This window comes from Gossypium raimondii, chromosome 13 (assembly GCF_025698545.1).
Source record: "Gossypium raimondii isolate GPD5lz chromosome 13, ASM2569854v1, whole genome shotgun sequence".
In the NCBI taxonomy this organism is placed as follows: domain Eukaryota; kingdom Viridiplantae; phylum Streptophyta; class Magnoliopsida; order Malvales; family Malvaceae; genus Gossypium; species Gossypium raimondii.
In genome coordinates this window covers 14,465,534-14,492,134 of record NC_068577.1, presented here as the reverse complement: position 1 = coordinate 14,492,134, position 26,601 = coordinate 14,465,534, and the positions used below count along the sequence as shown (strand labels likewise).

At 35.5% G+C, this 26,601-nt stretch overlaps 3 protein-coding genes and 1 long non-coding RNA gene across 4 annotated transcripts; 1 reads left to right on the top strand and 3 right to left on the bottom strand.

Annotated features, from left to right (window-relative positions):
* Positions 1-1,023: 1,023 nt before the first annotated feature.
* On the bottom strand, positions 1,024-4,210 carry LOC105783960 (isopentenyl phosphate kinase). The gene is made up of 12 exons (XM_012609683.2): positions 3,931-4,210; positions 3,605-3,841; positions 3,393-3,490; positions 3,109-3,151; positions 2,559-2,620; positions 2,390-2,446; positions 2,217-2,252; positions 2,059-2,136; positions 1,863-1,929; positions 1,721-1,783; positions 1,522-1,625; positions 1,024-1,438 (listed from the first exon to the last, which is right to left on the bottom strand). Exons 1-12 carry the CDS (start codon positions 3,977-3,979, stop codon positions 1,343-1,345), a joined length of 990 nt encoding a protein of 329 aa, XP_012465137.1. The 5' UTR covers positions 3,980-4,210; the 3' UTR covers positions 1,024-1,342.
* A 10,397-nt stretch (positions 4,211-14,607) lies between these two features.
* On the bottom strand, positions 14,608-15,873 carry LOC105781117 (uncharacterized). Its single transcript, XR_001129504.2, has 3 exons — positions 15,292-15,873; positions 15,077-15,183; positions 14,608-14,994 (listed from the first exon to the last, which is right to left on the bottom strand). It is a non-coding gene; the product is annotated as an uncharacterized LOC105781117 (long non-coding RNA).
* A 5,028-nt stretch (positions 15,874-20,901) lies between these two features.
* On the top strand, positions 20,902-23,477 carry LOC105783562 (probable WRKY transcription factor 4). The gene is given in 5 exon segments (XM_012609103.2): positions 20,902-21,590; positions 21,879-22,543; positions 22,636-22,794; positions 22,882-23,021; positions 23,024-23,477. Coding segments are annotated over 5 exon segments (1,563 nt in total). The 5' UTR covers positions 20,902-21,131; the 3' UTR covers positions 23,164-23,477.
* Positions 23,478-23,592: 115 nt separating this feature from the next.
* LOC105783563 (hypothetical protein) lies at positions 23,593-26,393 on the bottom strand. The gene is made up of 9 exons (XM_012609104.2): positions 26,239-26,393; positions 25,804-26,161; positions 25,641-25,724; positions 25,294-25,426; positions 25,037-25,199; positions 24,794-24,922; positions 24,344-24,538; positions 24,138-24,260; positions 23,593-24,006 (listed from the first exon to the last, which is right to left on the bottom strand). The coding sequence occupies exons 2-9, from the start codon at positions 26,069-26,071 to the stop codon at positions 23,887-23,889; spliced, it is 1,215 nt and encodes a 404-aa protein (XP_012464558.1). The 5' UTR covers positions 26,072-26,161; positions 26,239-26,393; the 3' UTR covers positions 23,593-23,886.
* Positions 26,394-26,601: the final 208 nt, after the last annotated feature.

Sequence of the window (26,601 nt, the reverse complement as noted above, 5' to 3'; positions counted from 1 at the left end):
GATCTACATATCTAGACACAAAAAAATAGCTTGGGAAGAACTTATAAAAAAAATTGGGATCAACTTATTCAACAAAAGAAAAGATAAACTTATTTTAAAAAAAGTTTGGAATCAATTTGTTTAACAAAAAAATTAGATGAACTTATTAAAAAAAAGTTTGGGATCAACTTATTCAAAAAAAAAAAATTAACTTATTCAAGAGAAAAAGTTTGGGACCTACATATTTCGGAGGAAAAGTTTGAGAACCATCAATAAATACCAAACCTTCCACCCTCAAGAGTAGAACAGAGCTCCTTGACCGAAAAAGAGAACAAAGCCGGAAACCAGGTACCGATGGATCTTCGATACTGTATCCCTCCCGTGTTGACTTTGATCCTTTCTTTATTCTTAAGCCCTTCCAACTCGGATGGTGATTCCTTAATCTTTGTCAGAAAATATTCAATTATTGAGCTCCCATTTCTGTTTGTTGCACTCTTCTTTGTTCTACCCTTCCTCTTCATCTCTGCTGACCTCCCTCTCAACCTCAACCTTATCTGGTTTCGTACCGGAGATTTCTCCATTGCGGTAACTGCATCCCTTTTAGCTTCCCTCTTTTTCCCACCTTCCCTCTTCTGGCCTTTCCATTTCTTCATCCTTCTCTCCTATCCATGCCATGGATTGTTGTTTGATCTTTTTAAACACCTTTTCCGCTGGTTTCATGCCTTCCTTCACTCCCTTCCAACTTGGTCATTTAGCTTCACTCGCAACGAAGAAAGTTCAAGCTCACCGTCTCCTCTCCATGTCGGCGACATGGAAGAAAATCCAACTTACGTAATCAGAATCGTCGCTAGCTCAGTAGTTAGCAGGGATTTTATTGTATAGTTGAAAGTATAAATTTGGATTATTCATATTTTTCTTTAAATTAGATGAAATAGGCGACCAGTTGCAAATCACACATATAATAAATAAAATCTTTTGCCTTTTTTATTTATTTTCTTTAAAAAATAAAGGTGCTAAGAAAGTGGTATGTGATTGAAGAAATGGTTGAAAGTCAAAAAGGAAATTATTTAGTTTTTGTAAATAGGCACCTCAATATAAATTTCAGATTACAGATATAAGAAGTAAATCCATAAAAATTGCAAAGTAGAGGGATTTGGTCATGTTGTTCATAATCTACTAAAACATCAACCAGTTCTTTCGTGTACTAAATGTTATTACAGGTTGTGGAAGTTCCGACTTTGAAGAGAGGCAAGCATGGTGACGCAAAATGTCACTTTGTTGGAATTTATATCTTCACTTGAAAAAGGCTCCAAGATATTGTTCCCTGATTAGTCATAAAATATCCTCCAATACCTCGTGCGATCTATCTTGAGAACCGGATAACCGTCCCGAGCCAGTCATCTGGTATGTCATGTCTCAGTTCTCCCCTCAATGCTCTCAATGAGTGGCTTGTGGCGGCCTGAAAGTTTTGCAAACAGTGCATTGGGGCCAATGAGCCAATGAAGCCTATGGTTTCGATATGGAAAAAGCATTGCCGTTTACCTTCACTATGTAAACGTCAATTCCGAGCTTTGCAATCATTGCAGCTTCCGATATTTTGGTCACCATTCCCCCAGTCGTATCATGAGCTGCTACCGTTATTTCAACTGTTCGACAAATCAATATTTTCAGTAGCATAGCTAAAAAGCTCTTCTCTCCATTATATTCGAAGTTCATGCAAATGATGATAAGGAAAATGTACCTTGCTTGTTCATGCTTTGCGGAGTTGGTTTCACAACGGACCACTTTCCATCTTCATCCACGGCTGATATAAACACGAATATTGTCATAACCATCAAGATTTATGCAAGTGTCGGATTTGCAGTTAATAGCAAGTGGCTCACCTATTTCTCTTAAGAGAACAGCATTTGGATCGGTTGGTGGTCGGTCATATACACCCGAAACATCAGTCTTATATATCATATTAATTGGAAAACAAGCATGGAACAATGTTAAACATCTAGAATGCAGTGTGAATAAACCGATTTTAGGAGCATGTAACAAGAGATCAATGGAATTCACTAGACGGCTGAAGGATACAAGAAAGACGACATATTCCGGCCTCAGGTGTTCTGCAAGATGACGGATGATAACATCTCCGCTCAAAATGGTGCATCCCTGATTTTACAAGTTATCATATAGGTCCAATATGAGAAATAACAAAATCCTAAATTTGGAAATGCTTAAAGATATCATACCAGGCGGTCATCAAGTACTGCATCTCCGTGTAAAACCTATAAAAACGTAATAAAATAAAACGATATTAGACAATTTATAGGAAACGTACAACAAGGTCATAATTCGATAGATGCTGCATTGTCAGATATTGAACCTGCACTATCAACAAATTAAGGAATTCGAACAAACTTACAGGGATAAAGCCTGAGTCAATCGCTTTGGCTACTCCCAACAAATCAGCAGAAGCTACCTGAAGAAACATATGGGTTAAAGGTTATAGAAAACATAAAAGGAAGAGGAAATTGGCTGCTTAATTGATGTTGATTTGTAATCTAACAAACAACTCTTTAGATGCTTCTAACATTTCTTTCGGAGGTTGACCATCCACATGAATACGGAGACATTGCGATAGAAGGAATACCCTCTGCAAGAACAGCAAAAAACTTGGTTTACTGACATCTTGGTCGTTTCGAGAAACAAAGTGCAGAAAATGAGGCCAGAAAAGCAGAAAATTGCAAGCATTCAAAGGCAGAAATTTCAGCTCACAAAAGAAGTGTGATACAAAAACTAACATAGAAGTTTGTTGAATATTTTAGTCTAAATACATTTGTCGTATTCTCTACGATGATGATCCCCGTACGCATCGAATATTCAACAAAAGTTGCACAATAACAAATAATAACTTAAACGAATTAACAGTCTGTGTTTCCTGAAATTCTGGTATTCTTAAGACAAAATCCAACTTTCTATGTGTAAACTCGAACGCATTGCAATAAGTTCTATTTTGAAAATTAGAGATAATCAAGGCTAATCTCACAATTGAAGCAGCAACACGGAACACAAATAGATCTAGCACATTGAATGAATATTGTCAGCTAAATCTGTTAAACTTAACAAATTAGAGATCGATACCTCTGGCTAGTGCTCGAACAATTTCAAGATTAAGAGTCGTGACCTGGAAAGAAACCACACCGAAAAACGTAAGTACCAAATGCGAAAAGGGGTTTATTTTCCTGTAAGATCACTGCAAGTGTTACAAATGAACTAAGTGAAGCTTCAATTGCAGTTTTGCTTAGTATTCGATTTTTTTTCATAAGCAAATCAATGGATTGCATATACCATGATTGATAAACCAAAACAAAATTCAAATGGAATGCTTTTCTATATACTTAAAAACTTCAATCGCCATATCTTACAGAAATTCGAGTTGCAACGAAACCAGCCTTGACAAGAGGTTGATTCAATCCCCCTTTATGAACCCCAGATTTGCTTGCCTGAAAATGCCCAAATGAACCTACAAATGGAAAACGTAAATCAGTAATTCCATTTCTTTCTACATCAAATATCAAAAGGGGACCAATTATCACAAAAAGAAAACCCAGAAATTAAAAACATAATCAAAGCTCACCTGCACCATGAACGACAACAAATCTGCTGAAATCAACGTTGAACTGACACTGATCACCAAAATCACATAAACTAGAAGAAATATCCGAAACCCCATCTCTTTTACTCCAATCCATCCCCATAACTTGCTTTGAGCAAGAACCCAGATTCATTGCTTGCCTCAAATGGGATGAAACTGTGTCCAGATTCTCTTCATTGATCTTCTCTAGCTCATTTTTACAAGTAATTGCTGCTCCTCCTGTTTTAAACCCAAAAAAGAAAAAGAGAAAATTGAAGAGGTGGCAGAAGACATGTTGAAGTTTGGAACTTTGAGAGAAAGAGAAAGACCAAGTTTGACGATGCAACGGATTGTTTGGTTAAGGTTGGTTTCTTCCATTTTGGGATTGTTTGACGATGATCTGAGTTGATGTTGCTATTATTCTTACACTGGTGTTAATGTTATGACCGAATCTACGATGATGTGCAGTGTAGGGTCAAACAAGACACTTTAAGAGTTAAATGATTCTCCCAAGCTGCAGACTTTGATTCGCTGAACCAAATCAGGTGGGATATCGATTCAACCGGCTCCAATCCAGTCATCATAAAAGAAAATTAAACTCAACTAGAGAGGAGCAATCCACTAAGGTATTTTTTTTTTATATATATAATTAATATTTTAATAATTTTAATATTAATTTTATTAATATAATTCTACTTTTCATACTTATTTTATTTCATCGATCTAAAATATTATATATATTAATATATTTACTGATTGATTGAATCTTTTACATAAAATCGTTTCTTTTAAAATTATAAATTACCTTGAATATTAAATATAATAATTTGATGGTTAAAATATTAATCCAAAAAATAAAAATATATAAAACTTGGACAAATATTAATGATTCCCTACTCTTAAAAATATAATTTTAATCTTTATGTCAATACTTAACATTTATTCTTTCTATTTTAATTTAGCACAATTTAATTTTCTTAATGTTATATTTTATTCCAAAATCACTTAACATTGTGGAATTTTTTAACAAGTTTAAAATATGAGGTTGAGTATTTTATTTTAAATGATAAATACAAGTTTTTTATTTGAATAATATAAAAATTTATTTAATCATGCTTATGAGCTTATTTATTAAAATGGTCTATTTACAATAGTGATCATGGGTGGTGCCTTATAAGGTGGCGGCACCACTATTTTTTTCTCATCATCAATTGGCCATCATTAGACTATAATAGGGTCAAAAAATTATTTTTTATTGGTGATGTCACCCTATACGATGGCACCAGTATGAAGTAGAACCGGGTACAATACAAGTCGTATACGGATTGAAAAAATAATTTTAAGGGGTGGAGGGTGAAACTTTAGCGACACCGCTGTTGAAAAAAAATAATTTTAAGGGGTGGAGGGCTTTTGTCAGGCGACACCACTATTGAAAAAACATTAAACTCATGATTGGTCATTAGAAAAAAAAAGAGAGAATCGAGGTTGAGAAGTAAAAAAATGGAGCACCCCGTGATTGTTCAATCTGCCAGTCAGGCGACACCGATCTGACTACCTACGACGGACGTGACCAGAGTCAAGAGGTGCTCCATTTTACTACTTCTCAACCCCAAAATTGGCCCCCCATTTCTCCATTTTTTTCCTATAACCCTATATATATAAGCCCACATTAGAGGTGATCATGGACTGGGCCGGGTTCAGGCTGGGCCCAAAAAAAATTTCAGCCCGCGTCTTAGGCCTAGACCCGCCCTGGCCCAAAATATGGACCTGAAATTTTGTCCAGGCCAAGCCCGAGAAAAATTCCTAAGCTCGAGCCTGGCCCGGCCCGGGCCATTTTTTTAATAAACACCAAAATTTTATTTTAAAAATAAAAAATAAAAAAAATATTTTAAAATTAAAAAATAAAAAATATATTTATTATATATTCGGCCAAAGCCGGTCAAAAAGTGGTGCGAGGCCTGCCGCTTTTCTAAACAGCCTCATTTTTTGCCCAAACCCATATTTCGGGCCTATATTTTTACCCAAACCCTCTCATATTTCAGCCGGGCCGCCCGGCCCATAGTCACCTCTAGCCCACATGGTCCCCTTCTTGTTTGTGTTGAAAAAAGAAAAAGAGATTGAAAGTTCAGGATTTTGGAGATTTTGTGTTGGGAAGAAAGGTAATAGGTAGATGTGTTGTGGCTTTTTTTAATAATTATTTATTTATTTGTTGTTTACTTAATTAGTATAAAAATATTAAATGACAAAACATATGAGATGGTTTTCTAATTTTTTGTAATTATTATTTGTTTGTTTGTTTTACTTAATTAATATTAAAAATTATTTTCTAATTTTCAAGACTTTTTATGTAATTATTATTTGTTTGAAATTTTCAGCATTAAATTTTTACAGTTTTAATATTTTTGTTGAAAAATTATTATTTAATGTTATTTGAATGCATTAGAGATATATGTTGAATTTTGGTATGTATAATAATATATTATTTGTATTTTTATAATGATAATTTTTGTAATAAAACAATTTAGTATTTTTGGTAAGTATAATAAAATATTATTTTATTTTTATACTTATAGTATATTTTTAATAATACAATTTAGTATTTTTGGGAGAAGAGTTTGGGTTGGAAGGAACCATCACTAAACAGGTATGTGTTTTATATATTTTTGTAATAATAATTTAGAAATTTTGTTTTATATATCTACATCTGCTTTGCTTTTGTAGGCGACACTGAAAAATAGTGTAGCAAACGGCTAATTTCGATAATTAATTTGTAGGGTGACCCATTTTATATTTTTAATTGTTTTTTATTAGGATAAATAAAAAGGAAGGCATGTTTAGGAATAAAAAAGTTTGAAGTGATATTATTGTGTATAGAAGAAAGAGATGTTTAGAAATAAAAAGTTGTTTTATGCTTTTGTATATATTATTGTGATATATCATATTTGTTTGAGTTGATAGCATAGGTTTTTAATTGTTATTCTAAAATCAACCTGTCATTTGAGTGCTTTTTAAACTTTAATTTTTAACTTCAAAAATTTTGTGTATCTCAAATTTATGTTTGTTGTTAATAATTGAAAATGTTGAGTTGATAATTAAAATTTTTAAGTTCAATTTTAGTCAATAATTAAAAAATTTTAAGTTCAAATTTTGTGTAATTCAAATTTATGTCTTTTGTTAACGAGTGAAAATGTTTAGACTTTAATTTTTTATGTTAAATAATGTATTTTCATTATTTGTATATTGTTTATTTGTTTAGTTTTTTTTTTTTTTGAAATTGCAGATATCTAAATGGATTCTTGGATTAGAGAAGACGATCACACAACAAATATGATTAATGTGCTGGTAAAAAAATTGTTATTTATTATTCACGGGTCTCCTTATAAAGTTACACGTCATTTTTTATTTAATTGAGAGATTTTAACTAACACAGTAATTTAATACGGTCAGAGTGAGTAATATGTATTGAGGGTCAGTGTCAACGATCCGGGCTATCGACCGGATGAACGTGTTATGTCATAATTAGAGGCTTCTAGATTCGAATCAATGGCATTGATCCGCATGTTCGATTTAAAAGTCGACTTGTTATCTGCTTTAGTTGAACGATGGCGCCTGAAGACTCACACATTTCATTTGTCGTGTAGGGAGTGCTCCATCACTCTAGAAGATGTTACACTACAACTCGGGTTCCCAATTGATTGTAGTGCGATCACGGGTACAAGTAAAGTGTTCGAACCGGCAACACTTTGCTATCACTTACTAGGACGCTCGCCCGGTGATGCTGGAGACAAATTTATGACATTGAGATTTTCATGGTTGAAGGAAAATTTCGAATATTTATCAAGTAGTGCCACTAAGCGAAAGATGATATGCACTGGTTGAGCATACATACTGCATCTGATGGAGGGTACTTATGCCGGATGCAAATAATAATAAGGTCCACTTAATGTATTTGCCCCTGTTATTTGATTTGGAAATTGGTCGTTCGTACAGTTGGGGCTCAGCAGTGCTAGCAACGTTGTATCGTGAGCTTTGTCAGACAACAAAGCATGACGTACAAGACATAGGCGGGTGTCTAATATTGTTGCAGTCTTAGGCGGCGTACAGGATGCAATTTTTGGCATCAGTTAGTCACCAAACACATGCCTTCCCACTTGTAAATAGATAATAAAATTCAAATTTTACATCAAGAATTTTGTTTTTTTATGAAAATTAGTTCTAGCAAGTTTAATTTTTATCTAGATAGTATACTTGTCTGGGTATCGAGAGGTCTTGCGATTTACCGATAGATGATGGAGGCACATGTTGGGGAGGGGGTAATTTTTCATAATATTCATTTCATGTTATTGTTTTATTTATGTTATTTGACTCATGTTCCTACAACCATGTTATTAATTGTGTAGTTCATCTGGATGTCATATTCCGCCCCAAACATTGCGGTTATTATTCCCTCGTTGGCTCACATCCACTCACACTTGTGGTGCATTTACGCACCCGTGTTGAATTTCTCAACAATCGAGTGATACAATAGGAATAGAGCTCTGTGACAGTTTGGGTGCAAACAAGATGTTTCGGATGTTCCACAGAATTTTGACAATGTATACGAAATTAACAAAAGGGGAAAATAATAAAAGAATTGGTCATTGGATCCTCAACAATATCTTTCATTGTGGTACACCCGGATGAAGCGAAAACCTCAAATGTATTTTGATTTTGATTTGCAACCCTTGTTTGAGTACTAACGTTGGTACATCGAGAAAGAGACACTATATTTATTTGGTAGGCAATTGATGGTAGTCCCTCTACACTCGCACCGATGAGGGCACCAACACCATCGACAAGGTCATCTACCTCTTGCACCCTAACTCGAGCTTGGCTCGAACCTGAGTGATCTTATACACAATTTGCCAGTAGTTTTTATCATCCAGATTTGGGGGTAGATAATTATCTTCTAGGGTCATCAAGCTACGCATATCACTCAGAGATTTTCGATTCCAGTTCTAATCATCAGGAACCTAGATCATCAATGATGTTTGATATCTTTAACCCATTACCACCCTAATACTTTACCCCTCTCGGGCAAACCTTTAGGACGTACAATTTTTTGAATTTGTTTAACACACCTCAATGTTCGTCGATGGATGCTGTGAACGATGGTCTAGGTGAAGAGAACAATAACCGCGCACAAACACCCTCAACGCCAACACCGAGCACCGCAATGGTTTACCCCACGGGTAACACTATCAAGCCATCAATTTTAGGGAGTGTAACATTATATTTATTGCATGTATTTTATAATTGTAATTCAAATTTTAAAGTTTGTATAATTTATATAATTTAAACATATTCTCTGTATTTCAATGTAATATTCACTGAAGTGCAATCTTTTTATTTTATAGTTGAACATGTTTAAACAATATCAAAATTCTATCATAATCAAATAAATTCTAATAAAACTAAAAGTATACACAAATTAGGACGTAAAATGAAATATTACTTCAATTGATAACAACATGTTACATTCACTTGAACATGGAGTACATTAACTCATATTCCACTTAATCGAGACGATTGTTCAAGATGGTAGGTTCGATGTGAACATTTCCCTCGATTAATACCAATTATTCTACAAACATTGTAATGTTTAGGGTCAATTTTATCTCTCAAGTCCATTTCACCATGAATCCAGGTGACGTGCAGATGACCTTTCGACTTCTTACATAACCTCTTGTCTGGGACAAGCTCAAAAATTAGCAGAGGTACTTCCCATGTTGACACATCACACAAGATAGGGAACTCGTTTCCCCAAATACGCAATGTGCATTCCAAAATGTACACCTCATTAATATATTGTTCAATATTGATCGAGGCGCGAGCACAACCTGCAATGACGTGTGTACAAGGGTAACGAAGTGTCTGAAACTTCTCACAGTCACATCACTAATTTCGAAAATCAACTCTGTAGGACCTAGGTGGGATTACGAGTCGACAGCCGATGGACTTCGTAACTCAAAAAGTTTCTAACTATTGAGAATGTATTTCTACATTCATCGACCTCGCTCTTTAGGTGTTCGCATCCATTGCCTTCTTGACCTTCTTGATAAATATGTGTTCCACCTCCATCTAGTTTACTTGTTTCAGCCTCCATCTGGTTTACTTGTTCCAGCCTCATTCTTGACATCAAGGTTGCCAACATGTAGAACATAGCCAAGAAAACAGATGAAATTAAAAGATGTCATGTTCACTTCAAAACGAATTTAACCGCCTTTGACAGGTTGATGGTCATATTACCATATTGAGACCCATCATCAAAACTTTGAGCCTATTGTCACTTCTCCAAGGTATCCAACCACTCTCGAAAAGAAGTACTCATTTCACCGTGCATATCACCCTTAAGCCTGGTTAGCCTTTGCTTGAAACGGTGTTGTTCTAGCTTATTAATTGTGTATGTATTTCAAAAAGACACATTACCTTTTAGAATTAATATGGAAGTATTAAGAATATTTTAAAAATATTTTGAAATCAAAATTTACCCATATTCACTACTTGTTTGCACTAGTCTACATTCTTGTAGTTTCGATGAAAGTTAATGACGATGCAGTAAACGAATCTCTATGGAACACCGAAATGCCTAATCAAGACAATTAGTCCCTTCGATCTATTGGATATGATGCAAATATTATCTTCTCTAACAACATACATCCACAAGTTTGTTAGGAAGAATTCTCATGATTTCATGTTCTCTGACTCCACAGTGGCAAACGTTATATGAAGCAAGTTCCGGTTCTCGTATTGAGCAACTGTAATAAGTAAGATTTACGTATATTTCCTGTATAGCCAAGTTCCATTAACCTATACAAGCGGCTTGCAGTGGGGAAAAGCTCATACGCATAGATTGAATGTCCAGAACATTCGGTAGAAAAATCTTCTTCTAGGTTGTAGTTGGTCGTCCGGGTCATCATAAAGTCGTGTCTACAACTCAACGATAGTCCCTAGCACGTACTCCCACATAGCGGATATCTACCCCTATATTTCATTGTACGAAGCATCTCAATCTCTGTACAACTGCTCTATGAGTATTTGTTTGGCTATCCATGCTTTCTGGTATGAAACTTGATACTGGAATCGTTCTTGCATTTCGACAATCAATACTGATATAAGAATGGTTGGCATGTCCTTCACCATTGGCATAATGCAGTTGCAGATAGTTTTCGCATCAAGTTTGCAGTGATCTTATGTCATACGTGCAAAAGTGTATGTATGAAGCCCAACAGATTTTCAGATCTCCCACATTTGTGACTTCTGAATAAATGCAGCTCGTACCTGCCAATTGCACCCTTCTGTCATCCTCCAACACCTCTCCAATATGTATTGTCGATTTAGACATGGTGACTTTCTTATCAACTGACACATTCATGCTATGTCGCTTAATAGAAAATACACAGTCTTCCTTGGTCGCGAATTTTTGCCCCACGAACAACACCTCATGTTCGGGATCTACGGCTAATCGATGAGTAGGTAATATATCAGGGTACTTAGGAAACTCGGATGCATGTGCCGCATTGGGATCTACGATTGACATATGGGCCCCAAGATCATTGCGTATGAAAATGTCTCGACTCGGGTTCCCGACTGAAGACGCATAAACATTTCCATTGTCATTCACACTTTCGTTGTCGATATCATCGAGACCTCGTCTAGATCGAGATTACTATAATCTTTAACCTCGTGAGTAGAATTACCATTATTATCGTATCCATTTTCACCATCCTTATCGGCTTCTAACAACATCAGATGTATTTGTAAACGGGGACCTGGGTTAAGGTTCTCAGACGCAGGTGAAGCATTAAAATCAATGTCAAAACCACCTACAAACGATCTCTTATTAACAGGCGCTCTCGGAACCTACGTACGCGGATCTTGAACTCCATATTTTTCACTTGATGGAGTGAAATCTTCAGCTAGCTCTATATCAGCTAACTCGGTAAACAATTGAATCGGTTCAGTGTTGACATTTCCAATCCAACAATAAAATACGACCATTGTCTTCACGTCTTCATCGTCTACAAGTTTTATCATGGTAAATTTGATGGGATTCGACGAAACTGAGAATTTGTAGAATAGTTTTGACATCCTCTTTCCACAACGTCTAAAATTTTTTGCATTGATCCTCTCTTTCATATCATCAATAGACACATTTTTATTAAATCTCAATGTCTAACAATATTTGTTGGCGAGGTTAAAAAATACAACCAACTTTTATTCTTAAAATTACTCCATCGAAATAAACACATACGAAGAAATGATGATCCATATTCAATACTAAATCTGTAAAAAAATTAAATTTCCCAATAATTATTTGAAAAACAAGATTCTATTGTAAAAATATAAAATAAAATAAAATTAATATTGTACTGACCTTACAAATTCTTCTTTATTTTCTCCTCTTTTACAATTTTTTTTTCCTTTCTTCTTATCAATTACTTGCTAAACCATTCAAGAAGACTTCGTTTAAATAGGGCCCAATGCTGCCTGACAGCGTCCCTCCACCTGGGTACCGTTTGACAAGTCTCCTCCACCCCTCCAACTCGATTCAAACCCGTATTTTGGCAGGTAATATTGGTGTCGCCATATAGGTTGGCACCACCAATAAAAAATGATTTTTTAAACCCTATTATGGCCTCATGATGGCCTAATGATTGTGGGGAAAAAATGGTGGTGTCGTCAACTTGTAAGGCACCACCCATAATCACTATTGCAAACATACCATTTTGATAAATAATCTCATATACATATTGTTAGAATAATTAATTTTTTTCGTATTATTAGGATAAAAAACCCGACAAATAAGTGAAAAATAAGTATTTTGATAATAATAATTTCAAACCAACCCCAATGAGAATCTTACATAAAAACTAAAAAATGGGCCTCCTTCTTTTCTCGTAATGATGTATCCTATTTTTATGATGCTACTAATAATTAGTGTATCAAACTCACCAAAAAGATTTCACATTTTAAATGATATGAGAATTTCTAAGTTTAAACTTGTTAAAAATTTCCACATAAAATTGTTAAACTAAGCTTATTGGATAATATGTTTTGTATTGGGAACAAAGGGCAAGAGCAAATTAGCTTAAAGCAGGGGACAAGAATATAACCTTTTTTCATAGACTTGCAACGTCCCGTAGGCGTACTAATACCATTTCCAAATTGGAGAAAGATGGAGGTGGCGACGCAATTGAAGCTAGTGAGATAAATGAGGTAGCTACGTATACTTTCAGAGGTTGTTCACGACAAAAGGGACTGGGGACCTTTCCTATCTCTTGACGGGCATCAAAAATAATATTTCGATAGATATCAATAGAGATTTAACAAAAACTTATTCAGCAGAAGAAGTGTTTGCGGCTTTAAAAGGAATGGGACCTATAAAAGCGCCTGGACATGATGGCTTCCCAGTAATCTTCTTTCAGTATTATTGGCATATCATCGGTAAGGAAACAAGTAAATTTTGTTTGGAAGTCTTAAATAATGTGCAAGTATTGGCAAGCTAAATCAAACAGATATAGTGTTAATTCCAAAAATCCCAAGTCCTACGAGCATTGTTAATTTTAGACCCATTAGCTTGTGTTCGGTTATTTATAAGATGGTCACAAAAACAATTGTAAATCGTCTCCAAGGAGTAATTGGAAGATGTATTGATGCGGCTCAAAGTGCGTTTGTTCCGGAAAGGTTAATAACTGACAATGTGTTAGTAGCTTATGAGATCTTGCATACGTTTAGACAGAAGCATATAGGGAAAAAAAGCTACATGGCGGTTAAACTTGACATGAGCAAAGCCAATGATAGGGTTGAATAGGGATACTTGAAAGAGGTAATGTTACGTATGGGTTTCACAACTGAATGGGTGGAGTTGGTTATGCAGTGCATTACCACAACGTCTTATGCAGTAAATATTAATGGGGAAAGTGGCAGAATTTTTAGACCTACTAGAGGCTTGCGTCAGGGAGACCCACTGAGTCCTTTTTTATTTTTGATATGTAGTGAAGGATTATCATCATTGATGAGAATGACGTCACAAGCGGGGTTGATAAAGGGTGCAAAGGCCAGTAGAAGAAGTCTAGAAATCTCACATTTACTTTTCGCAGACGATTGCATTCTTTTCGGGGAAGCAACAGAGGCTGGGGTAAGGGAGATAAAAAGAATTTTGAAAGAATATGAGAAGTACTCGGAGCAATGCGTTAATTTTAATAAATCCAACATATTCTTTAGTACAAATACATCAGAAGAGAAGAAAACCGAAGTTGCAACGATACTGGGGGTAAATGTTTCAATTAATATAGAGCGATATTTGGGGCTTCCGAGTGTTATTGGTAGACGAAAGAAAGAATCCTTTCAGCATTTAAAAGAGAAAATTTCCACTAGACTTGATGGGTGGAGCACTAGAATGTTATCCCAAGGAGGGAAGGAAGTATTTATAAAATCAGTTTTGCAGGCCATCCCAACTTACGCCATGTCGTGTTTTTTATTACCGAAGACTATGTGTGGAGAGATTGAAAATGTTTTGGCTAAATTTTGGTGGCAGAAAGCGCATGGTAAAAGAGGTATTCACTGTTGCCAATGGAAGTATTTATGTCGGCCTAAAGGAGAGGGGGGTTTGGGCTTTAGAAATATGGCTAAATTCAATTTATCATTATTAGCCAAACAAGGATGGAGAATTTGGAAAAATCTAAACTCTTTAGTAGGACAAGTTTTAAAAGCAAAATATTTTCCAAATGTTGACTTCTTAAATTCACAGCTAGGGAACAATGTTTCGTACACATAGAAAAGCATTTGGGCCTCTAAAGGAGTGTTAACGGAAGGAGTATGTTGGAAGGTAGGATGCGGTATGAACATCTCAGTAAGTAGGGATTATTGGATTCCAGATTTATCGCTTGGCAGATTATCAGATTTAAATTTGTATTTGAATGGTACTAAAGTTGCAGAATTTATTGATCATATCAGTAGAACATGGAAGAAGGAGTTAATAAAAACTATCTTTCCGGAGAATGTCGCCGAGAAGATTCTGAGTATTCTGTTGGCGGAGGTACCACATGATGATTCCCAAGTCTGGCGTGCTGAGGCGTCAGGCGAGTTTACAGTACGCAGTGCCTATAAACTATTACAAGGTACTGAAGATAACCTTAGAGCTTTTGCTTTACAAAACGACTATAAGGACTTTTACAATAGACTATGGCTACTGGATATACCTTCCAAGATTAAAATAACAGTGTGGAAGATCTCATGGAATTTCCTAGCTACACGAGTTAATTTGGTATTTAAAAAGCTAGCGAATACAACAGTGTGTCCCCGGTGTGGCTTAGGGCCTGAGAATACGGATCATCTCTTCTGGAAGTGTCCTGTGTCAGAAGAAGTATGGAGAGAATTATCATACCATCAGTGTTTAAATGCTAATCAGATGGAGTTTTCTCAGTGGCTAACCTGGGTATTTTCGCAGAGCTCGACTTCCCAATGTAGAATATTTTACTGTGCTTTATGGGCTATCTGTGGAGATAGAAATGCTAGGGTACATAAGACAGGGAGCAAATCTGGAAAAGAAATAGGGAGATATGTTCAAAGATACATAACAGAGTTAAACGAGATTGATAAAAGAAAACCAAAAGCCCCCATAACTGTCAAGAAATGGAGAAAGCCACCTGACCAGATGATTAAGATCAACTTTGATGCAGTATATGATGGAAGACAAAATAGATTGGCAGTGGGAATAGTAGCCAGAGATAGTGAGGGCTCAGTTTTCCTTTCATGCTCGGATACATCACCGAATAACTTCAGTTTTTGCGGCAGAAGCAGTAGCATGTCGGAAAGCTCTCCAAACAAGCATTGGCATGAAATAGGAAAGTATTATTTTAGAAGGTGATTCATTATCAATAATACGAAAATGCAAGAAAAAGAACCCAGATGAGTCTTGGGTAAGTGCGTATATCAATGATATTCATCAGTTACAGTAAAAATTAAAAGAGTGCAGTTTCGAATATGTCCCAAGATCAGCGAATAATCTTGCGTATATCATCGCGAAAGAAACGTTGAGAAGAAATGAAGGAATTTACCTGGTCGGGAAGGTCCCTGAAGCAGCGGAAGCTCAAGCGGCATGTGAAAAGGAGAGGGAACCCGATTGAACCAGAAAAGGGGAAGAAGCGGAAGGAGGGGAATCTGAGATGGTGGAGACAAAATTGATTAAAGAATGCCATTGGAAGGATGGAAAACGTTTTGAAGAAGAAAAGGTAGATTTGAAATGAAAGGACGGTAAAGGATTTGACGCCGATTGGGCAGGTAGAACGGCAGCATTTAACTGCTTCAAATTTTAGTTTCCTCTTTTACATTTTTAGGAGATTAGGTTTTTTTATTATTTTATCCAAGTTTATTTAGGATGGGCCAAGTTTGATAACTGGTGTCCTTTTCTTTAGGTTTAAATAATTGTTTGTGTAAGTGTGAATTTTAATAAAAGCCCAATCTGAAGTTTATTTCAAAAAAAAAAAAACAAATTAAAGTGTTTTTGAATAAAAGTAAAGTTGAGCAATTACATAAAATCAAGTTGAAATGGTTTCAATTGAAATATGTTTTAAACATTTCAAACAAGTTAGAATTGCTCCAGGACACGATATTCTACACGATATCGATACCCCTCTATTAATCGATACCAAATTGACATTTTGGAATTTGTAACCTCTGCTAGGTATCGATCTAGTATCGATACTTTTCATAAAAGTACCGATAATTCCTCAGGTATCAATATTCCTGCTTCAACGATCACTAAAATCAGCATTAATTATAAAAAAATATCGATACCCTTTTAGTAGGTATCGATACTCATTACTGCAGGTGAAGTTAATGACCTGCTATTTCATCCCCAAAGGCTATATTCACTTCTACAACAACCACAACGGTTGGAAATTAATTAGAGTGAATAAATACATTCTTTTAAAGGTTTAGCAACAAGAAGAGCAATGTGCAAATCTTAAAAGTAAATCAAAACAACCTAGAGTTTAATTCTTTAAATCAAAACAACCTAGAGTTTAATTCTTTCATGCATTTTCTTGTAAACACTTGTGAGCTTTCATTGTATTCATTTAGCTAAAGTGTTCTTCTTTGTATTTGTGCTTAATTGGCAAACATCTTGATCTTATAAGGATTGTTTGTTTGTTTGTTTGTTTGTTCTCTTTGAGAGAAGGTTAATTCTTAAGGTTTGAGAAAAAACCTTAAGGGAGTTGTATATTAAGATTTGAGGTATAAATCTTAAGGGAGATTGTAATGTTAAACCTTGCCCTCAAGGTTACCGAATTAGTAAATTTGAGAAAATCCTTAGTTGTGGTAAGCTAAGGTAGTGGAGTAGGCAATTAGGGCTGAACCACTATAAATCCTTGTGTTCTTTGTTGCACAATTTTTATTACTCCCACCTAGGGGTGTTCGACTCGAAATAACATTAACCGAATTAACCGACCTTTCAAAATTTTTAATCGTTAACCGAACCAAAATTTTTTCAAAAAAATTAATCGAACCGAAATTTTTTTGGTTAATTCGGTTAGTTAATCGAATTAACCGAATTACCCGAATCACTTGAATTAACCGAATTACCCGAATTGAATCACTACATAATTAAAAGCATTACATAAGTCTTTGAATCACTAACATTACATAAGTCTTGAAATTAACACATAATTAAAATGTCAGCCTTTAATATTCTCCATTTGTATCCATTTCTTCTCTCCAAAAGATCTCCATTTGCATTAAACTTACAAAAAAAAAACATGTGCAAAAATTTAGCATATAATAGAAATATACGCATTTAAAAAAATCAAATAATATAAACAAACGAATAGATTATAAGTTAACAAGAATAAAATTTTTATTTTTATTTATTAAATTATTTGTAATTTTTATGATTGGGTTGTGTTGGATACTTGGGTTTGGATTAGGTTTAGGTGAATAGTGGGCCTATTTATATATTATAATTTTATTTATTAAATTTTTCAGTTAAACCGAAAAAATTTGGTTAACCGACCGGTTTCGAACCGAATTAACTATTAACCGACTCCAGACTGAAAAAATTCGATTAACCGACCGATTAACCGAATTTGGTCGGTTAATCGAATTTTTTTGGTTTTACCCGAATTTCGCACACCCCTACTCCCACCACAACATCTTAAAGGCCAATTCAACTTCTCTATCAGTGTTCTCGAGTTGATCCTTACGAGCTAACAAAAACCAACATAAAATTTTAAATATGATAGTAATTTGAACTAAAACATGACATTAACATAGGTAAGATAATCAAATTATGCTAAATTAAATAATAGTGGCTAAATCTATAAACTGAATTTAATACAATACAAAATCATAATTTCAGCGATAATTTCTTTCTTTAGAAATTGCCGATATATCTTGGTATGCTCTCTTTATGTTTGGTGGATGTGCCTATAAACATTGGAAATTTTTTCCTTTTTTGCTCCATTTCCATTTTGAGTTTCGCCTACTACTTGCCACCTTCTCCCTCCTCTCTGCTTCCAACTATTTGGATGGGAGAGGGAAAAGCTTTGTTGTTCCTCATCACTGTTATCTTCTTATTGCACAAGTTAAGACATTTTTTGAGTGGTGGGCCTAGGCAGCAACCAACCTCTTTTGATAGGGCCAGCTCTCCCTTCGATGGGGTTCGTTTTTCTTTCTTTGTTTCCCTTTTTTATATTGGGTTGGGGTTTGGTTGTTATTTCTGATAAAAAGAAACAGGACTAGCCGGGAGAAATTGAGTGTTTGACCGGGAATTTTCACGCAGTTGAGAGGAATCTTGTCTCAAGTCATCATCGCCTCTGCCTATGGGGCCGATTCCTTGCTCACTCATATTCTTGGTGATTAAGTGCCAACTTCCACCAATAATCTCTGCCATATAGGTTCCTCAAGACAAAGTTGTTTCCTTTTCAAGGTCGTGTCGCTTCATCTCTGTGCAGTCCGCGTGAAATGCAAAAGGGGTTGCCTGCTTTGGCTTTGTTTCCAATAGGTGATGTTCTGGTTTATGTAGCCTTCGAACTAGTTCTTTAAGAGTCACTCTATGGGTTCTTTGATTAGGGTGGGTTTAAGGGCGGCCGACCCCCCACCTCCCCTATTTTTAAAACTTTCAATATTTTAAAATTTCTCAATCAACTTTTAAAAATGTTAATTAGGTTTGTCCAAAATTTTTATAAATGATCATTAAACCTCTAAAATTTTTTAAATTTTTTTTATAAAATTTAATAAGCCCTCAAACTTAATGTTAAAATGTATCACGGGATCAATTTATATAGTTATATTCAACTCTACTTTATACAATTTTTTCTAATGAAAAACTATAGTTTAAATTTAATTACGATAAATGTTATCAGTTTTTCCAATCATAATATGAACTGAAAGGCTAAGACTTAGTTTGGTTTCAAGAAATATTAAAATTGAAAAACATTAAAATAAAAGATGTGTTTTATTGAAAATTTTAAAACAAATGAAAAAATTTATTTTCAGTGTTTTCTTATTTTAAATTTGATGAATTGACAACAAACACAATAATATTCATTTTTTAACAATTTAAAATATCATATCTTTTCAAATCCATATAAATTTAAAATATAAAAAGATGTAATGTAAATATATAAATAAAAAAATTCCCCGGAGCCAAGAAATTTGGTGAGGATAAAGTTTGAATCTTGTTAAGGTTATGAGTTGAAGTGCTCATAATTGAAGTAATAATAAGAAATGAGTGAGTGAGTTTGTACCCAATTCCCAAAACACTCTTTCCCTCCTTCTGCCCAATGCCTTTGCAATCTACGTTATAATACCTACAGACAAAATGATGGCTTCTCAAAAAGTATAATTTGAGTTAATGGGTCGGATTTATTCTCTCTTTTTTTTTTAAAAAAATTTATATTTAAATTTATTTTTCATCTGATGCACTTTTAATAGAAAAAATTATCAAGATTTAGCCCCCAACAAATTAGATTTAAGGGTTTAAATGGACGGTGCGATGTGTTTAACTTATTTTTCGTATCACACCATAATATCATTACAGTATTTAATCTCATCTATTTTTACACTAATCACAAATAGATCCACAAACCATAGAAATGAGTCATCTTGACCTCGACCTGTTTTTATACCTCCCGCTCTATCCACAATCCCATTTTATAGAATAAGAAAAAGCTCTCAATTCATTTACAAATCAAAAATGAAATGCAAGTGGTTTTGGTAGAGCCCAAATTGTAGATGAAAAATCAAGTTTGTCCTCTCATTTCTCCGAGGATGTAATGTGTTGGATATGTGGCCAAAATTGAGGTTGGTGATGCCATTCGGGCTATCAATCAATTCAACTTTTTCTCGTATATATATAAAATTAATATGCAAACGGAATAGTATGATTTGAAATTAATTAATAATAACTCGTTAAAATAAAAAAATAGATTAAAATTGTTTATCATAGTATTTTCATCAACCAAACACATTAATATATATAATTGATGAAGGTAATAAAGTATGTATAATAAAAATGAAATGTATAAAAATATTAAAATAAAGTTTTAGCTTAGTGAGAAATTACATGTTCTTGTAACCTAATTGGTTTGGGTTCAAATATCACAAATTGTGTATTTTATTAATTTTTAAAAAAGAACAAATTAAAATATTTTCAAATAGTATAACTTATTTTAATTATAGGGGTTTCGTAATTTTTCTATTCGATTGAGGGTAAACACTTAATAAATAATATATATAATTGATGGAACTAATAAAATGTGCATAATAAAAAAATAAAAATAAAATTTGAGTTGAGTAGTAAATTAAAATGTTTCTAATTTAATTAGCTTGAGTTTAAATCTCGCTATCTATATTTTTATTAGAATTTTAAATAAAAAACTATCTCAAATAATATAAATTATTTTAATTATATAAAGAAATTTATATAAATGATTTAAGGAAGGTAAGACCAAGTTGATAGATAATATAGTGGTAAGACTAACCCGGTGACCAACTAACTTTGAGGCTTTCCTTCTTTAGCTAAGCAAAATGTGAGATCCACCAAACTAAATTTGTATTTGATTAACATGTGGAAGTAAAATAAAAATGTGATTCAAATTTAAATAAATGATAATCTAAAATTTTAAACCTGGAAGTGACACGTCTAAGGTCACTATTACACCGTCATCTCAGTGGCGTAACCGTGGTTACAAAAGTCGTCGGGGACATAAAAGTAAATTTGTATGGATAAATCGGCAATATCTGTTGGCGCTATTAGACATCTTACGAAAACACAGAAAAGAAAAGAAAAGACACAGTTCAAGTCCCGGAAGAAAGAAAGACAAGAGAACTGAAAATAAAAAAGAAGAGCTTTTTAGTATTTGCGGCGTCCACTTTTTTGTTTCACTCACTTTTTTCTTGTTTCTTGTTTCAGATCCGTAATCCCAAAAACCAATCAGCTAATTTCTTTTTTTCTTTTTCTTCATTTTGGTTTTTGCTTGGAGTTTTAATGGGTGAAAGCCAAGAGCAGAAGCCATCATCTCAGCCGTCGAAAACGGTGGCGGTTTCACGGCCCACGATTACTCCCCCACCACGGCCTTTCACGGACGCCTTGTTCAACGGTGGGCTTGGCATGATGGGTTTTAGTCCAGGTCCCATGACGCTTGTTTCCAATTTATTTCCCGACTCCGACGAGTTAAAGACCTTTTCTCAGTTACTGGCCGGTGCTATGGCCTCGCCCGCTGCTGGGAAGATACCCAATTTTTTTCCTCTTACTACCACCGAAGGGCAGGGTGGTGTAAGCGGTTCTGGCGGTGGAGGTGACGACACGGGGTCGCGGTTTAGGCATAATAAACCGGCCGGTTTGGTGATAGCGCAACCGCCGCCAATGTTTACGCTGCCGACTGGGTTGAGCCCCGCGAGCTTGTTGGAGTCTCCTGGGTTTAGCGTGTTTTCACCTATTGCCCAGGTAAATTTTCTAAGCTTAATTGGTTAAGAAATGAACAACTTTTAAAAAAAAAAAAATCATTAATTTACTTGTTGATTTATTGTTGAATTTGATTTCTTTACCATTGTTTGGGACGATGAACAATTGTGTTAATTCCAATTAAGTGGGGAGTTAAAGCTTTTAGCATTTATAGTTGTTTTTTTTTTATGCAATGTCGGATTTGGAATCTATTTTGCTTGCGCATTGAACTCGAAGCTTAGAAACCATGGCGGCATGCTTCTATAATGAACCAATTTCCTCAACCTATAGGGACCTTTCGGCATGACGCACCAGCAGGCACTAGCGCAGGTCACCGCGCAGGCTGCCCAAGCGCAATGTTCCTCAGCAGCAGCTGCGTCTTTGGCACCGGTTTCAGCTTTTACTGCTAATATGACTACGAACCAGCAGATGCCGATATCTTTGCACAGCTCGACTGTTACTGTGAATGAGCCATCGGATGCATGCCAATCTGATCATAGATCCCAACCTGCTTCATTGATTGTCGATAAGCCTGCTGATGATGGGTATAACTGGCGAAAATACGGGCAGAAACAGGTAAAAGGGAGTGAGTTTCCGAGAAGTTATTATAAGTGCACTAGTCCAGGTTGTCCGGTGAAGAAGAAGGTTGAGAGATCAATAGATGGCCAAGTGACCGAAATCATCTACAAGGGGCAGCATAACCATCAACCTCCGCCGCCAAGTAAGCATGCCAAAGATACTGGAAGCTTAAATGGAAATCCGGGTAAGCAGGGGAATTCCGAATCAGCTTCCCAACTTCAGTGTGGCAGCTCGAACATATTGATGTCCAAGAAGGACCAAGAATCTAGCCAAGCTACTGCTGAACATATTTCTGGGACGAGTGACAGTGAGGAAGCAGGTGAGAACGAAGTTGGTGTAGATGAAAAAGATGAAGACGAACCTGACCCCAAAAGACGGTGTGTAAAAAGTTATATATTCGTATTATGTGCTCTGTTGAACTAGCAATGGGATGCTCTATATTCAACAAAGTTTCTTTCTTTATATGCAGAAGTACAGAAATCAGGGTCTCAGAGCCTGCTTCTTCACATCGGACTGTTACGGAACCTAGAATTATTGTGCAGACAACAAGCGAAGTTGATCTCTTGGATGATGGCTATAGGTGGCGCAAGTACGGACAGAAAGTTGTCAAAGGCAATCCTTATCCAAGGTAATACCTCTATGTTGAATGCTTTTGCTATTAATGTCTATATAAAAAATATTTTGAGCATTGCTGATGCACTTTTGGGTTCTGCAGAAGCTACTATAAATGTACAACCCTGGGATGCAATGTCCGTAAGCATGTTGAGAGAGCTGCGACAAATCCCAAAGCTGTTATAACAACTTACGAGGGAAAACATAATCACAACGTACCAGCTGCCAAAAGAAGCAGCCACAACACGTCAACAGTAAAGCATCACAAGCAAGAATGCAGAATGCAGTGAATGAGAGGCATACTGTAAATAACAGAGCAGATTTTGGGAACAATAGTCGACAACTCATAGTATGTTTACTGTTAAAAGAAGGGCAGAGAACATAACGCAACTACAGAAGGTAAAATCTGTTGCATTTTCCGAAGTTTCAATTCACACTCATGGCTGATGCTTTTAATGGAGGCCATGCACCTAACTGATATGATATATGAAAGAAAAATAGAATCGTAAGAAAGAAGTCGATTCGGAATGAAATCAGTATCGGGATTGAATTCGGGGGCAATGCCTTTGTTTTTAGCTAGTTTAGTGATCATATTGTGTTTCAAATTTGCTGTCCCATGCATTCTTTTGTACATGGAAATACCCGATCAATGTTTGCTTGACATGATTGTTGGCTTATACCAATAATTTTTAGGTTTCAGATTTTAGCACAATACAGGGACTAAAATCATAATTAAACAAAATAGATTACTTTGAAAACAAAATTGGGAAAATCTCATAAGGACTTCCCATTGAATGAACAATCCTTGGATTCTACGGTAGTTGTGAGGATATAGAGATTATAGTGGCAGCCAAATCAGAATAAAAGAATGCAAAGAATAAAGATGTATGTATATACGTTTTAGATGATAGTTAGAATTTACCAACAAATTTCATTTTCCCCTTGAATACAAAAAAAAAAAAAAAAAAAAAAATTGAAAATTTTTACATATTCTTTATGAAAACAAAAATTCTCTTTCATTTTCACAAAAAAGTAAATAAAAAAAATAAAAAAATGCCTGCTTTATTGGATTTATAAGAAAGCAAGAAATCTGCCTGGTGTATGTTTGTCAAATTAAATCATCTTTGGAGGTTACAATGGTGGGAATTTGGCCATGATTTACAAAATCAATCTTATTCAAGCGTAAACAGCACAATGCTTGCTCTGGTAGCTCCTCTGGTTTTTGTGCCTGCCATAAACCGTTACCAGCATGCAACGCAGTCAAGTTTTTCGTATTGAAATTTAAGTTGATAATCGATCGACTTAACCTGTTTTAACCGACGGCTAACTTGATTTTAGCTGAAAATTGCAAGAATTTACCTGAATGGTTAAACCCAGATTAATTATCCCATTCTCCATGCGGTCTATAAATGATTCAAGTCCTTTCCTAGATATGTAGCTAAACCGGTGTATATCTATATCGATCTCAAAGTAATTCTCGCCCTGGATCATATTAAAACAAGAATTGGGGTGAGTGTTGAATACAAATATATTTATTTAAAAGAATAAGTTGTAACTTAAATTACCTGAAAGAAAGAGTGTTGAGGGCGCGAAAGCACTGGCTTATCGTTATAAGCTTGAATAAGTTTCTTTTCAGTAGCACCAATTTGTAGGTCTTCAGGGTTAACCAAGCCTGCCATAATTTTTAGCCTCTCTCTGAAAGGCACGGTGGACTCCTTGGCAAACCCTCTAACCTTTTCCATTTCATCGTCCACAAATTTCTGTAGCAAAAGTAAAAAAAATATAAAAATTATGATAATGATTTTCATGGGAGAATGAAAGATTAATTAAAGGGTTAATTCCAATTTTAAATTCATCCCTGAACTTCAAAATATTCTATTGAATTATCGAGCTTGAGGATTCAATTAAAATGTTTTGAATTTGGGGCCGATTTTTGGTAGAATTTATCCAAAGAAAAAAAAGGAACCAAACATTGATTGTAAGGTTGTATAATTGGTGAGGGAATGAATGAATACCTTGATGGTTTCCTGGAATTGAGGGGATATATCTTTATCAAAAGTATCTGAGGCCTTAAAATACAAGACAAGGCTCAAACCTTCCCCATTGGCATCACCAATAAACACATTGGCAGGATAAGTTGGCACCTGCAACAACAAACCGCCAAATCAAGAGACATTGTTAAATTGTGTAAGATAATGCCCCCACCCTCCCCGCAAAAAAAAAAAAAAAATGCGATTCAAAGAGACAGAAACAAGAACCTGTATGTTAACAATCAAAAGAGCAGGCACTTTATCATGTGGTTTTACTTTTGGCAATTGAACGTGCTCAGCAATGTGGTTCATTTTAGTTGCGCAGATAAATAAATCAACCCCTATTGGTACATATGGGCTACAATCTGGTGCTGGGGACTTTTGTTTATCTCTGCAAAATCATATCAAGTTTCAACATTTTGATAAGATAATGTACGAGAAAGCATTGCATTAACATTTGTGGTGGATAAACTAAAATGGCTTGCCTAAAGAAATTCAGTCCGCGAAGCTTGAAAACTGAAGGTGAAATCTCTGACCACGTTCCTGGTGTCGCCTTCTCTCCCGAACAAGGGATTTGAACTCCAGCTCGGGGACGGTAAACGTACCGCTCGGCTCCACCTGTTGGGTTTCATTGTGCGTTATTAGTTCACATCGAAAACACGCCGGTGCGGGATTTTAATTCAACTCCGACACGGGGATAACTTTACGAGGTTATCATGTTTCATGAACTGTGCCATCTTTCAGGCCATCAAAGTTTGTAACATTCATAAAATGTTTCATATCTACATAACACGATGCAGTTCCAACTGGGATGAGAAAGGAGTGAAATTACCTCCGTATACGCTATGGCAATCCTCGTCCGACTCGGACTCCATAATACTAACCGAATCGAACCATACTTCATCTTGGCATTTCCCTGCAACATAATATCATTGCTACTATTAAAATAACATATATGCCTATGGGATGATGGGATGGGATAGAAGGGAGAGTACCATTGGAAGAAAGTTGACTGTGGTTATATTGTAGCTGTGTTACATGAAATGTTTTGTTAGACATCTCGGACCCGTTCTCATAGTCTACGTGAACGTATTCACTAACGGTGATATCGGTCATGCTGGCATCGCTCATATTCCTACGTACTTCAGGGATGGGAGGGGGAATCTTTCCCGACATCTTTCCGTGACGCTTCCCGAAACTGAAGTGTCGTTTATGTGGTCTAGGTATTGCCATTTGACCGTATACCGAGGCGCAACCACCCATATTCCCGGGGATCTCTTTATCAAGGCTGCTACCGGTGCAAGAAGGACCAGGCTCAAAGCTGAAATGCTCCAAGGATCAGGCTTCATCAAACTGAAATCAAAACATACATATGATACATCCATACATGAAAAAAATGTTAAAAGAAAAAAAGGATAAAAGGTAAGAACCTGAGGAGAGAAAGGTTAAAATCCCGGCATGGACGAAGAACATAACAGTTCCTTCTTCACTTCGGAACTTTAAAACCCCTTCTCTCTCTGTCTGTGTCTCTGTTCCTCTCTCTGTCTCTCTTTCTCCCTGCTTATGTCTCTGTCTTTGGTCTCTGTTTTTTTTTTGGGGGGCTTAATTTGGACCAGAGATAAAAAAAAAAAAACCCTCAAGAAATACTCGAGAAACAGAGAGTGGAAAAGGAAGACAAATGGAGGAGATAAAATTGAAAGGATCTGAGACAGACCCTCCGTTATAAGCGGGTCCTTAATTTGCAAATGTCCCCTTTTTAAATCCCCCCCTCTTGTCCTGTTTCTGTTTTCTGT

What these genes read in the sequence shown, in the direction of transcription:
- LOC105783960 (XM_012609683.2), bottom strand. Translation starts at nt 3,979, where the DNA reads ATGGAAGAAACCAACCTTAACCAAACAATCCGTTGCATCGTCAAACTT. An exon ending in CAGTACTTGATGACCGCCTG is followed by an intron (nt 2,137 to 2,216) that starts GTATGATATCTT and finishes TTGTAAAATCAG; the next exon opens with GGATGCACCATTTTGAGCGG. An exon ending in GCAAAGCATGAACAAGCAAG is followed by an intron (nt 1,626 to 1,720) that starts GTACATTTTCCT and finishes TTTGTCGAACAG; the next exon opens with TTGAAATAACGGTAGCAGCT.
- LOC105783563 (XM_012609104.2), bottom strand. Translation starts at nt 26,071, where the DNA reads ATGGGTGGTTGCGCCTCGGTATACGGTCAAATGGCAATACCTAGACCA. An exon ending in CGCGGACTGAATTTCTTTAG is followed by an intron (nt 25,200 to 25,293) that starts GCAAGCCATTTT and finishes ATGATTTTGCAG; the next exon opens with AGATAAACAAAAGTCCCCAG. An exon ending in ATCTGGGTTTAACCATTCAG is followed by an intron (nt 24,007 to 24,137) that starts GTAAATTCTTGC and finishes GGTTTATGGCAG; the next exon opens with GCACAAAAACCAGAGGAGCT.